This window comes from Arachis hypogaea, chromosome 15, assembly GCF_003086295.3.
Source record: "Arachis hypogaea cultivar Tifrunner chromosome 15, arahy.Tifrunner.gnm2.J5K5, whole genome shotgun sequence".
In the NCBI taxonomy this organism is placed as follows: domain Eukaryota; kingdom Viridiplantae; phylum Streptophyta; class Magnoliopsida; order Fabales; family Fabaceae; genus Arachis; species Arachis hypogaea.
The window spans coordinates 142241776-142255304 of record NC_092050.1 but is presented as its reverse complement, the minus strand read 5'-3'; the positions used below and the strand labels follow the sequence as shown (position 1 = coordinate 142255304).

General features: G+C 30.3%; 1 protein-coding gene and 1 long non-coding RNA gene across 5 annotated transcripts; one reads left to right on the top strand and one right to left on the bottom strand.

Moving 5' to 3' along the window:
- Nucleotides 1-3376: 3376 nt before the first annotated feature.
- On the top strand, nt 3377-7451 carry LOC112750999 (uncharacterized). Of its 4 annotated transcripts, XR_011872403.1 has the most exons (6): nt 3431-3578; nt 3673-5213; nt 5699-5745; nt 5876-6159; nt 6940-7040; nt 7177-7451. XR_011872403.1 is itself a non-coding variant. In XM_025799958.2 (3 exons), the coding sequence occupies exon 1, from the start codon at nt 3541-3543 to the stop codon at nt 5209-5211; it is 1671 nt and encodes a 556-aa protein (XP_025655743.1). In that variant the 5' UTR covers nt 3409-3540; the 3' UTR covers nt 5212-5213; nt 5699-5745; nt 5876-6670. The 4 variants fall into 4 exon arrangements, 2 of the variants coding, with proteins under 2 accessions (XP_025655743.1, XP_025655741.1); XR_011872402.1 differs by having other exon boundaries at nt 3377-5213; XM_025799958.2 differs by lacking the exons at nt 6940-7040; nt 7177-7451 and having other exon boundaries at nt 3409-5213; nt 5876-6670.
- LOC112751000 (uncharacterized) lies at nt 5729-12680 on the bottom strand. Its single transcript, XR_011872404.1, has 4 exons — nt 12367-12680; nt 11860-12076; nt 6450-7133; nt 5729-5993 (listed from the first exon to the last, which is right to left on the bottom strand). It is a non-coding gene; the product is annotated as an uncharacterized lncRNA (long non-coding RNA).
- Between the last annotated feature and the right edge of the window lie 849 nt (nt 12681-13529).

Here is a 13529-nt window from a genome sequence, read left to right as displayed (position 1 = left end):
CTACCTTCATTCAAACGGTTGATGTCGCTACTCCGAATCATTGCGACAAAAGCTTTTTTTTCTTTTATTTTTTCTCCTTCTTTCTCTCTCTATTTTCTTTGAAATTCTCCAAACTCAAAACTAAACAAATGGCTGCAATGTAACGCGCAAGGACTACTTGCGTTGTTATATAGTGGTCCCAACGATTTCGTAGCTATAGTAGAGAAGTTGTTTTACCTCTATTGTATAGTCATTGATTGCGACAAAACTAAACAAATGGCTGCAAGGTAACGCGCAAGGACTACTTGCGTTGTTATATAGTGGTCCCAACGATTTCGTAGCTATAGTGGAGAAGTCGTTTTACCTCTATTGCGTAGTCATTGATTGTGAAATAGTCTCTGCCTGCAAAATTATCATATAATACTTAAAACGGTAAAATATTGAAAAAAATGTTTAAGAGTTAATATGATTTTTTTATTTATATATAAAAAAAAGTTTGAAACACAATTACTAATACTATTTTCTTTTTGGGTTTTTGAGGATGAAACTCAATTATTAATCTTTTTGCTATGGTCATCTGCTTAAGGATTTGTTTGAGTATGATTCTCTGAAAATATCTTTTTTCAAATGATCTTTTTTTATATAAGATCTTCTAAAAAAATATGTAATTTATTGTAGCTTCTAAAAATGATATTTTTTATTTTTTTTAGTATTTTATTTTTATTACTAAAATTTTATTGAACACAAAAAAAATAAAAGATAAAAAAATATTTTCTAACTTAATAACATCCAAACAAACACTAAAAACATAATTTAATACAAAATGCTTTTCATGTCTAAGGTAGAATTTAAACTACTGACCTTTTAGATAAGAAACCAAATGATGAAACACCAACCCACACCAACATAATTAGCATATCACCAATAGTATAATCACGCTTAACAATGTGATACCCACTGATATTACGTTTGTATCGGTTATAATAAGTGAAGGTTCGGTCCATATGAATATCTTGTGAGTTATGACTTGTAACGATGTTTGCCTGTTTGGATTTTATCTGAATTTTGGTCCCTACTTAGTTAAAACATTTAGCTCGTGTGTCGTTACTCGTTACCTCTACATGTTTTTTTTTTTTTTCCCCTTTTTGCTTCATAAATATGTAACACAAAATTATACTGATAAATTTCTGCTCATGACTATTCAATATAAAATATAGGCCTTGGATTCTAAATTATTTGAGAGTATTTAGAAGGATCAATTTCAATTCAAGCTGAGTTTTTTTTTCTATTTAATTAATAAATCATAAACTATGGTCAAAAGTCAAAACAGACTAACTGTTCTTTATTGGCATTGATAAAAATGTTTTTACTTTCATGAATGCTAGCCCTCGAACTACAAATGTGAAAATGCATCACGCATTTGGTAACTAATGAAACATTTTCATGAAGCACCGGCGTCCTTTTTCTCATTGAATTTGATAATTTTTTTTTTCCTTTTTTTTTTTATAGATTCACCTTTTCAAACATCTAATTCAATTCTGAGTTATTTTAAAGTGTTACCTGAACTTAAGCAAAGGATGATGAATCTTTCTTGATTTGATCACAAGAAATTCCCACAAAAGAAATAGAAATGTTACATGTAGATATTTATACTTCTTGTGACGAGCTGGCATTACAAGACCATTCACAATCCAGGTTGTCACCTCAAGTTCCACATAAGGAAAACTCTCCATTCCCATCACAGGCTGTGATATCTACTAGCTAAGAAAGACCGAAAATGATAATAGGGTAATGAGGCTAAAATAATGGCACAACTAAAAAAGTTTCGAGTAAAGAGAATGCAGTGGCTAAACTGATGACCAATTATTATACTAATGCTAGTAAAAATAAAAAGATACAAACAAATCATAAAATAACAATTGAATTTTGTAAATAAAACCAGTGAATTCCTATCTTGATAATCCAGCAAATAATCCATCTTTTCCTTTCGCATCATAATACAGCAAAGAACTTACATAATAGTTAGTCTAGTCAAGAGATATACATCATAAGGGTTCATTAATAACCATGATTGAATATTATACCATTCTCAATATACTAATTGATCTTGAAGAAGTTAAAGGACAAGAGATTGCAAAATTACAAGACACTTTAAAAAAAATGCAGGGTCGGCAAGATGAAACCCATGCTGCAATTATAATAGAGAAGCAACAAAACTAGCAATTGAGCAAGTACCATAGTAATTAAAGAGGTTCCTATTGTAGATAATACCAAGCAACAGTTACTAAAGTGAAGAGTTGAAACGGCCTACATTTTTGTCTTAAAATAGTACATTTCACTGTTAAAAAGGGAAATGATGAAAACAAAAGAATTACTTTAGCTAAAAGTTCCAATATATTTTGCAAATAAAATTTTCACCCAAGAAATTATGTGATATTTTTAAATAGTATAATTCAAAGAAAGGAGTGTACTTTTAACCCTCTTTTTTGTTTTAAGAATAAGGTTATGACATTTGTCACTCGAAATTTAAATTACAAAAAATAGAAACAAATATGAGAAATAAAAATTATAAAATGGTGTCTCATAGAATAGAAATGATTATTTGTAGAAAAATAAAAAATTCCTCATCTAAATAAACATATATACTCGTCAGTGTTAAGATAGCAAATACTGCTAAGTGTTAACACAATTTTAAATGCAATATCAAACCTTCAAATGACAAGTCAGAATAAAAAATTCAATAGGAGAAAACAATACGACAAAGGTCCATATATCAATTAATGGGATGAACGACCTAGTTACCAACAAATAGCAGCATATATGCATTGTTTTTAAGCTATTTTTTAAATTTGTCCCATAAAAATATTTTCAATCAAGTTGGTTCTTTAAAAATTATAAATTAATCATATTTATTCTTCAATTACTCCATTTATAATTTTTATCAATAATTGATGTTTATATTAATCAATAGCATACATGACACATAACATGTTTATTAGACGTTGACTAAATATATTTACGAAAATTTATCAATTTTATCACTAAATCATATTAGGAATAGAATTTTTGTAATTATAAAAAATGACTAAATTAATAACTTTTCATAAATAAATTTAGTCAATATCAATTAAACATATCATGTATTATGTACGTTATCAATTAACGTTTTACAATATCAATATTTGAAAAAAATTAATAATGGAATGATTGAAGGATAAATATGATTAATTTGTAATTTTTAAAAAACTAATTTAATTAAAAAAAAATTTAAGATAAATTTAAAAAATATCTTATTTTTTTAGACACTAATTTGAAGATTAACTTTAATTAATACTATGACAAGTAATTCATTTAATTTCGGATAATAAAGACAGTAGTAGTAGAGTTGAAGAAAAGTGCTCAGCAATTGAAAATGAGAATAAAGCTAGGATTAAAGAGGCAGAAGACGCACAACTTAAGCGAATCAAATAAGCTTGATACTGCTCTCACTCTCTCAGGTGGAAGCACTCTTCAGTTCAACGCATTCCCTTTTACGATACTCCACTTGATTGCAAGAAAAGAATGTTGTCATTGTTCTCATCCTCACCAATCAAATTAAGGTATGCTTTTCAATTCCCAAATTCTGTTTCCCTCTCCGCTCTCCGTCTTTGCTTCCCTTCAACTTCATCCCTACACTCTCACTCTCACTCTCAGCCCCAATCACTTGATGAAGCTGTTGATCCCTTCACTCGCATGCTCTCTATGCGTCGCCCTCCGTCCATCATCCAATTCACCAAGATTTTGGGATCTCTTGCCAAGACCAACCATTTTCCCACCGCCATTTCCCTTTTTCAGCAATTGCAAGCCAGGGGAATCGCTCCCAACTTATTTACTTTGAATATCTTAATCAATTGTTGCTGTGGCATGGGTCGTATGAAGCTTGCTTTCTCTATATTGGCCAAGATTTTCAGGATGGGTTTTCAGCCTGATGCCGTAACGTTGACAACAATCCTGAAAGGCCTCTGTCTCTGTGGTAATGTTGAAAAAGCACTGCACTTTCATGCCACAATGCTGGCTCATGGATTTCACTTTAATCAAGTCAGTTATGGGACCTTGATCAATGGGCTCTGTAAGACCGGACACACATCAGATGCTATTCAAGTGTTGAGAAAGATCCCACGACATGGAATTGTTCCTAATGTCATCATGTACAACGCAATTATTGATAGCTTGTGCAAGGTTACCCTTCTAAGTGAAGCTTTTCATTTATATTCTGAAATGCTTGCTAAGGGAATTTATCCTAATGTTATCACGTACAGCACTCTAATTTATGGATTATGCCTTGGGGGTCAACTAAAAGAAGCCATTGATTTACTGAATCATATGATGCTGAAAAACATTACTCCAGATGCTTCTACCTATAGTACTTTGATTGATGGGCTATGTAAGGAAGGAAGGGTCAAAGATGCTAAGAGTGTGTTTGTTATCATGATGAAAAAAGGTGTGAAACCAGAAGTGTTTATTTATAATAGCTTAATGGATGGATATTGTTTGGTTAATGAGGTAAATAAGGCAAAATATGTATTCAACACAATGGGCCAAAGTAGTGTGTCGCCTAATGTTTGTAGTTACAATATCATGATTAATGGTTTGTGCAAAAGTAAAATGGTCGATGATGCCTTGAATCTCTTTGAAGAGATGCGTTGCAGGAACTTGGTTCCGGACATGGTTACTTACAATACTCTAATTGATGGCTTGGGAAAATCAAGGAGAATCCTTTGTGCTGTGGAGCTTCTTAAAAAGATGCATGATAGAGGTCAACCTGCTGATATAGTCACTTACAGTTCCTTGCTGGATGCTTTGTTCAATATCAAACAACATGACAAGGCACTTATATTATTCAAGGAAATGAAAGAGAGTGGCATTGATCCAGATATATATACATACAACATACTTATAGATGGCCTGTGCAAAAGTGGAAGAATTAAAAAGGCAGAAGAGATATTTCAAGATCTTTCCATTAAAGGCTATCGTCCAAATGTGCGGACATACACCATTATGATCAATGGGCTTTGCAAAGAGGGTCTGCTTCACGAAGCATTGGCACTCATGACAAAAATGGAAGACAGTGGTTGCTTACCAGATGCTGTGACTTATGAAACAATCATTTGTGCTCTATTTGAAAACGGTGAAAATGATAAAGCTGAGAAACTTCTTTGTGAAATGATATCTAGAGGCCTATTGCAAGGATAAAGGTAGATGAGATTCTTCTTGTTAGACATCACAAATGTTGTTTGTATCTCTTTCTTTTTAACTTGTGTTTTGTTACCTTCTTCAGGATCATCTATCCATTACATATTAATGCTTTTGGGTCTTGACATGATTGTTACCCTTTATTCTGCTTTATCCACCTTAAGCGTTTTCTTTGTCATTGCTTATTTTATGGCATTTTCAGCTACTAGATGGTTGTCATACGTTTCTTGTGGGTATCTATCATTATTTCTTTTTTTCTTTTCTGTAATTATATAAATGCATTGATGTTAATTTAGCACTAAGCTGAAATGGTTCTGATTTCATCATTGAAAGGGATTCACGTGTTAGTTGTGAAGCTTCCCTGCACTCTTATTGTCTTTCAATCTTTTCATTTCCCCCCATGCAGCACAAACTGGCTGATGTAGCTTTAGATGAAATCTCAAATGTTATTTTGCAAACATCTTCTCATTTATCTGTGTTCATGCAGTTATACCTGAGAGATATTGTACCAAAGCAATTAACATGACAAAGAAGGTAACTGATTTTCTTGTTATATAGAGTAAATAAATTTTGCTTTTGATTCAAGGTATAAATATCGGTGGGTAACAAAACCAAGCTTGATTGAACTACTATTGATTGGCAATTTGGCATATATGGAACAAAGGAAAGAAGAGGCAGAACAATTGCTCTCCCCAAGCCCCAGCTAGGAAGGGTTGCACATCAGCCAGGGGGGTAATCATGGACCACCTGCATAGTAGTTTCGTCCACAAAGGGCAGCCATCCTGCCAAGTAGAAGGAGATAGTCAATAGCAGTCAAACGGACCTGTCTGAAAGCATGTATATAAAGGAACTGCGATTCAAACTTCAAAGTCAAAGGATTTTGATCAAACACCAGCCTCTTGTGCAATCTCCAAGCACCCCAAAGAGTAGCAAGAAACATTTGCACAGGTTAATGCTCACAAAATTTGGAACACTTCATCATCAATTGCATGTTCCCATATAATCATGTTAAGAAAAATGATAAACCTATAAACTTTACAATAAAATGAGAAATTTTGGTGGTATACTCGAGCTTTTAAGTTCAAATCTCATTACAGTTAAAATATTGTTGGGAAACAATTAAGTGATCAATCTGATTTTAATGAAGTTTATTCACTTCTTTTTGTCATACTGATCTTACAAAGATAAGTTGTATTGAACTACTATGTTGCAAGATGAATAATGACATTAGATTTTACCATTGTAATTTTATATGATAGGAATTGTCCAGTGGGGAGTATTTTGATTTGTTAGCTGAGCTAAACTTGTAGGTTGATGGCTTGATAACTTTCATCTTTATGCTGGCTCTACCATAGATCAAATGATTCATTTGAAACGTTCTTGAAGTTATCATGAAAAACATTGTTCCATTTGTTTGTTTGTTTTCTTTTTTCAGAAAAAAAAAAATCGACATCAAAAATTTTGAAAAAAGAGCAGTTATCATTTGTTTTTTGAGGGGTTTTCTTTAACGTTGAAATAGAAAATAACTAGTTTTTCTGAAAAAAAATATGAAGTATATAAAGAACCGAAAACAGAGGGTTCAATTTGAAATATTATTACTAAAATCCGTGGCCGAGATTAAGATAATAAAAAGATTACTAAATCTTTAGTTTTGGCAAATTTTTCAAGTAGAAACAAATCAACAATCAAAGAAATCGAATAAGCTTGATACTACTCTGACTCTCTCAGGTGGAAGCACTCTTCAATTCAACGCATTCCCTTTTGTGATACTCCATTGATTGCAAGAAAAGAATGTTGTCATTGTTCTCATCCTCACCAATCAAATTAAGGTATGCTCTTCAAATCCCAAATTCTGTTCCCCATTCTGCTTTCCATCTTTGCTTCCTTTCAACTTCATCCCTACACTCTCACTCGCATGCTCTCTATGTGTGGTACTCCATCCATCATCCAATTCACCAAGAGTAGAGTTTGAAGAAAAGTGCTCAGAAATTGAAAATGAGAATCAAGCTAGAATTAAAGTAGCAGAAGAAGCACAACTAAAAGCAACACAACTTGAGAAAAATTATAAATTGATGCAGACACAGGGAAACAAACTTGTGAATATCAAGGCAGTTCAAATTTCCAAATTCAGTATCTGCCTACTACATACAAATATGTACCAAACTAAGAATCTATTGTTCCTCAAACACAAAATGAATTTATATACTTATCATCATCATTTAGTTATAGTCACCATGAAATCAATTGATCAACTATCTATCCACATCATTTAATTATAAACTAGTATTTTCACCCGTAGTAACATTATGGGAATATAAATTTTTTAAAACTACGGTCCACTTTGTTCTGACAGGTCCACTTTGTTTTGACAGTATAGATTATGCATTGTACAACAAATTTATAAAATCAAATTACTTTTGCAAAAAAAAAGTCATAGGTTGACAAAAGTTTCTGACTAAGAAGACTAAAGTATCTGTAGATAAAAAATCAAATAATAAGATTTTTATTTATTATTTTTATATGAAAATGTCTAATTTTTTATTAATAATTAATTTTAACATTCATTATCTAAAATTTAAAACAATTTAACGTGTATACCTTTATATTTAATTAGGTGTTAACTGTTAAGTTTGTTGTACAAATAGAAATAATTAATTTTTATACTCGCTATTTAAAAATAATATTTTTTCTCTCTATGTATATAAAAATATAATTAGATATTAGCATAAAAAAATTATACTGATAGTTATAAAATTAAATCAAAATTAATTTTTTTTAAAACAATTGAATCTTGATTCTAACTTTTAATTATAACATTAGTATTCTCTCCAAATTATATGTAATAAATATTTAAAAGAAGAAAAATAAAAATACAGATTAGAAAGATAAGCGGTGAAAATTTAAAACTAAATAAAAAGTTAAAAACCTAAAAAACTATGTGTATAATAACAATAATAATAATATTTTTTATTTAAATTATATTATTTTGTTAATTTTATTTTCTGTAGAAGAAAAAGATAGAAAAAATAGAAAGATAAAGATGAAAAATGAAAGTGAGAGTTTGTTAATTTTAAAAGAAAAAATTTTATTTAATTGTAATAAAAAAATATCGAATGACATATTTTGATTTGTCAAATTACTAATATAAAAAAGTCACAAAAAATTATTAATATAAAATATAAATTATATATAGAGTGAAAATGGTAGAGAGAAATAGAAAAATAGAGAGAGGTAGATGAGAGAATTTAGGAAGGGAGTTTATTAATTTTGGAGGAAAATATTTTCTTTCAATTTTAATAAGAGAGTGTCATGTGACACATTTAGTTATTAAATTAAATAGTAATATATGATACTAATATAGGTATATTTTAATTTCAATTTTAATTTTAATATTTTAATTTTAATTTTAATGTAATTAAAAAATGTCATGTTACAAATTTTGATTGTTAAAATCGTAATTAGTCATTGATAATAATATATAAAAGAGATAGAGTGGTTGAAGGAATGAGAGAGATAGAGAAATGAAGAGGGAGGAGGGAAAAACTCTTTAATTTTGGAGGGAAAAGATTTGATTTCAATTGCAATGTGGAAGTGACACGTGACACATTTTATTTGTAAAATTAGTTGGGAGGAAAGAAGAATTCTTTATTTTTGAAGGGAAATATTTGATTTCAATTATAATGAGAGAGTGATATGTGGTATATTTTGATTGTAAAATTAGTAAGAGGGAGGGGGAGAATTCTTTAATTTTGGAGGGAAAGATTTGATTTCAATTATAACGACAAAATGACATGTACCACATCTATCTATTCTATTATATAAAAACCGGATGTCTGCACTTAATGATGAAGCTGACGTGGCATGTTTCGGAGAGTGTTTCCAATTTAATTGTTTTAACTCATTCAATACAATTTATTACACTGACTTAATTATATCAACTAATTGATTTGATTAGATATTTAAATATTTCTTTTCTTAATATAATTTATTATAATTTATATCACTTAATTAATTATACTATATTAATTATAATTCGTTATATTAGTGAATTAGTCTTTTCATTTATAAAGTCTAAAATAAAATAAATAAATTGTTATTTATTCTAATTAATTTGTTTATATACTATATATGAATTAACGTCTATTCTATTATATAAAAATCAGATTTCTACACTTAATGATAGAGCTGACGTGACATGCTTCTGAGAGTGTTTCTCGATTTATTTCTTTTAACTCATTAAATATAATTTATTATGAGATTAATTATATCAACTAATTGATTTGATTAGATATTTAAATATTACATAATTATTATAATTTATATCAATTTGTTTTAATAGTATTTCCTAATTTATTTCTTTTAATATTCTGATAGTATTTTTTAATTTATTAAATCAAATTAGGTATAAATTATGTATATTAATTAATTGATTTGATTAAATTATTAATAATTAAAATAATAAATCTATAAATAAAATAAGCAATTGAGATATTTTTAACTAATAATTAAATAATCAAATTAAATTATATGTATTGAGTCAAATTCAAATAATGTGAATTAAATACTAAACTAAAATATGATCATTTCTTGCTTATTCAAATTAAATGCAATAAATATAAATTAATTTTGTTAGATAATTATGATTTTTTGGTCTTCTATATATAGACGGTCAAACAAAATGATAAGAATAATCATTTTTATCGCTCTTGCTATTTCAACTCTTCTTTTCTTCTTTTTTTTTTCTTTATGTAAAATTTCTTTTATGGATAAATAAAAAAGTATGGATGAATAATGTTTCGTTGATTGTTTGTTTATAACTAAAAAATGTCTCAATTTAAGCATTACCGTTGCTCAATGAAGCTGCCGACTACCGCTCTGAATTCATTGTATAGCTGGAGCAAATTATGATATAGCGAAAAAACGTCTATGCATGCATGCTATTCTTCTTTATATATGTATCCCTCTATTTTTACAATTCACATCTTTATATATTAGATTTTTTTGACATTATTTAAATTTGATATTTTTTTTCTATTTTTACGCTTTTAATCATTTTTTGTCTTAATATTTTGTTCTCATCAATTTCTATATTTTATTTTAGGTTAACTTTGTAGTTCAAATTTAATCATTTATGTCATTATTGAATGTTATGAAATTGACCAGATATTAATAATAAATAATTTAAAAAAGGTATTTTTTGGAACAATTCACCTAAATTTAAATTGTTACGTTAAACAGATGATGATAAATATTTTTGTATTAAATCTCTTATAAAAGAAACTTATAGAAATGTTATGTTATATGATATAATTTGATTATATATCTTTTTTATCTCCAATCTAAATTATTTGAATTGGCATACTATTTATTTTTAAATTTAATTAAATATCTAAATATCTTACGATTTAATATAATTTAATTATATAAATACATAACTTTTAATATTTGTGTAATAAATTCTAAAAATATTTTTGCAAGTTATAATTTTTTTATCTGTATATTTAACTTTTAATAATATTTTTATTTATTAATATATTATTTCTATTATTTGAGTATGATAGTATTCTTTTTTGAGGATGATAGTATTCTTTTCACTAGAGCTTCAGATTAGTCTCTAATGGCGGTAAGGGACTCCCTTATTGCATACCAGAATGCATCAGGACAATGCATTAACCTGGAGAAGTCAGAAATGTCTTTTAGCCAAAATGTTCCTTCTAACAGACAGATCATCATTCATGATTGGCTGGGTTTCAACTCTGTAGAAAGACATTCCAAGTACCTAGGACTCCCAACCTATGTGGGCAAGTCCAAGAAACAAGTTTTTGACTATGTCCAAGAACACGTATGGAAAAAGCTCAAGAGATGGAAAGAGAAGCTACTCTCAAGGCTGGAAAGGAAGCACTCATTAAATCGGTAGCACAGGCTATACCCACTTACATAATGGGCTGTTTCAAGCTCCCAACGAGCCTCTGCCAGCATATCAACTTGATGATAAATCGTTTCTATTAGGGAGCCAAAAATGGAGAGAAGAGAATCCAGTGGGTGAAATGGGATAAGATGTATCTTTCAAAACAAAACGGAGGTCTGGGCTTCAGGGACATAGAGGCTTTCAACCGAGTGCTACTAGCAAAACAGGGATGGAGATTAGTAAAGAATCCAGAGTCTCTAGCAGCCAAAACTTTAGGAAGCAAATACTACAAGAGGACAAGCTACCTACAATCAAATTTGGGTTTTACTCCAAGCTACACATGGAGGAGCATTTGGCAAGTTAAAGATATAATTGAGAAAGGAGGCTACTGGAGAATAGGAAATGGGCAAACCAGAATTTGGGGAGATCCATGGATCCCAACCCAGAATGGGTCAAAACCGTGGAGCCCCCTTCAACAATTGAACCAAATGCAACAGTTTTTGAGCTGATTCTCAATGAGGAAAGCAGACAGAATGTACAGCTTATCAACCAGATCTTTATCCAGTTTGAAGTAAAACAAATTTTGAAAATTTCCCTACCAAGTACCGACCAGCCAGATAAGTTCATATGAAGGATACAAGGGACGGAGAATTTAAAGTGAGAAGAGTTTATCATGAAATTAAATCACAACACCAGAACCAATCAAGCCTCACAAATAGGTGAGAAGAGGAAAAGAATACCTGGAGAGAGATATGGAGAATCAAAGCCCCGCTGAGGATCATTAATTTCCTCTGGAGAGTAATGCACAATTCCCTCCCAACGAAGAGCAGTCTGACCAGAAGAGGAATCAATGACTCGCCTAGATGTACCAGATGTTGAACGGAGGACAAAACTGAGAGTCACCTTTTAAGAGACTGCAACTTTGCCAGAAGATTCTGGTTTGCATCCCAATTCACCCTGCGCACAGAAACAACCCAAGAAATTGACGTGAGAGATTGGATAATTCGCATGTTGGAAAACTGGAAGAAAATGAGAAATTGATGTTCTGTTTGCTACTGAATCAACTATTAAGAGCAAGGAACATCCTGGTCTTCGAAGGCAGAGAGAGATTGATAGGGAAGGAAATCGAGAATGCGGTGAAAACTTGTGAGGAATTTTGGGCAGTGCACGTAAAAGAAGAAGAGAGAAAATTGCAACAACATCCTATGGTTCAAATTAGGAAAAATTTGGAAGCTCCACCAACAAACCTGATCAAAATTAATACGGATGCTGCAACTACCAAACGGAGTAATGGAGGGGCTGGAGCAATAGCAAGAGACCATTTGGGTCCTATTCTAGCATCAGCATCCTAGAAGATCCCCTTTCCATTGGAAGCCCGTATGGCTAAGGCCTATGCAGCGTACCTTGGAATAAGCCTAGCCAAGGACTGCTGCTTCACACAAGTTATTTTGGAGAGTGATAATTTGGATGTAGTGAATGCACTCAAACAAAGCAAAATTGATGACACTTGTTTTGGTTCATTCATAGCAGACACCTTATCTCTTATTGGAAGTTTCAGGAATGTATCTTTTAGTCATGTAAAAAGAATGGAAAGTAGGGTTGCCCATGAACTAGCCCAATTAACATTTACCAATCCAAATCTAGTGTGGATGAAAGATGCTCCAAACAATGTTCAAAATCTAGCTTGGCTAGATATTCTGGGCCAATGGAATGATATACCCATTTTACTGTAAAAAAAAATGAATGAAGTTAAAAAATTATGGTTCAAAATAATCGACATTTCGCATAATAGAGGAAAAAGAGAAAATAAAAATGAATTGATTTAAGAAAAATAAATTATTGAATAAATTAATGAGAAATGATTCAGTAATTTGACTATGAAAAAATAAAGAAATAATAAGAACATTAAATAGTGTCTTCACTAACCTAACAATTTGTATGCTATGCTTCTATCTTGTTCTTACGTTTAAAATAAGGTATGTAACAAGTCGATTGAGCCATTAACTTAGTAAGATCACGAATATTTTTTTTATGGTGAAACATAAGGATTTTTTTAATAAATAAAAAAAATCATATTAACTCTTAAATATTTTTTCAAATTTTTACCGTTTTAAACATTCACTAATAATTTCGTAAGCAAGCTATACTATAGTGCACACATTGCGCAATGGCGGTAGACGTTACTATTGCGTGTGAAGTTGTCACGAAGGATTGTCTTTCATCTATTCTTTTTTCTTTCTTACAAAGATAAATTCTCCAAATGACTAGTCAATGTATAGTTGTTATTGTTTATCTGAATGCAACAATATCACGTAAAGATGATAGTGCACATTTAGAATGCACTGATTCTATTGTTACGCATACTTGGTGATTGCATTCGTTGATAGAACTTAAAAGTTCGATTTTGGTC

Coding starts and splice junctions, on each gene's coding strand:
- LOC112750999 (XM_025799958.2), top strand. CDS start 3,541: ATGTTGTCATTGTTCTCATCCTCACCAATCAAATTAAGGTATGCTTTT.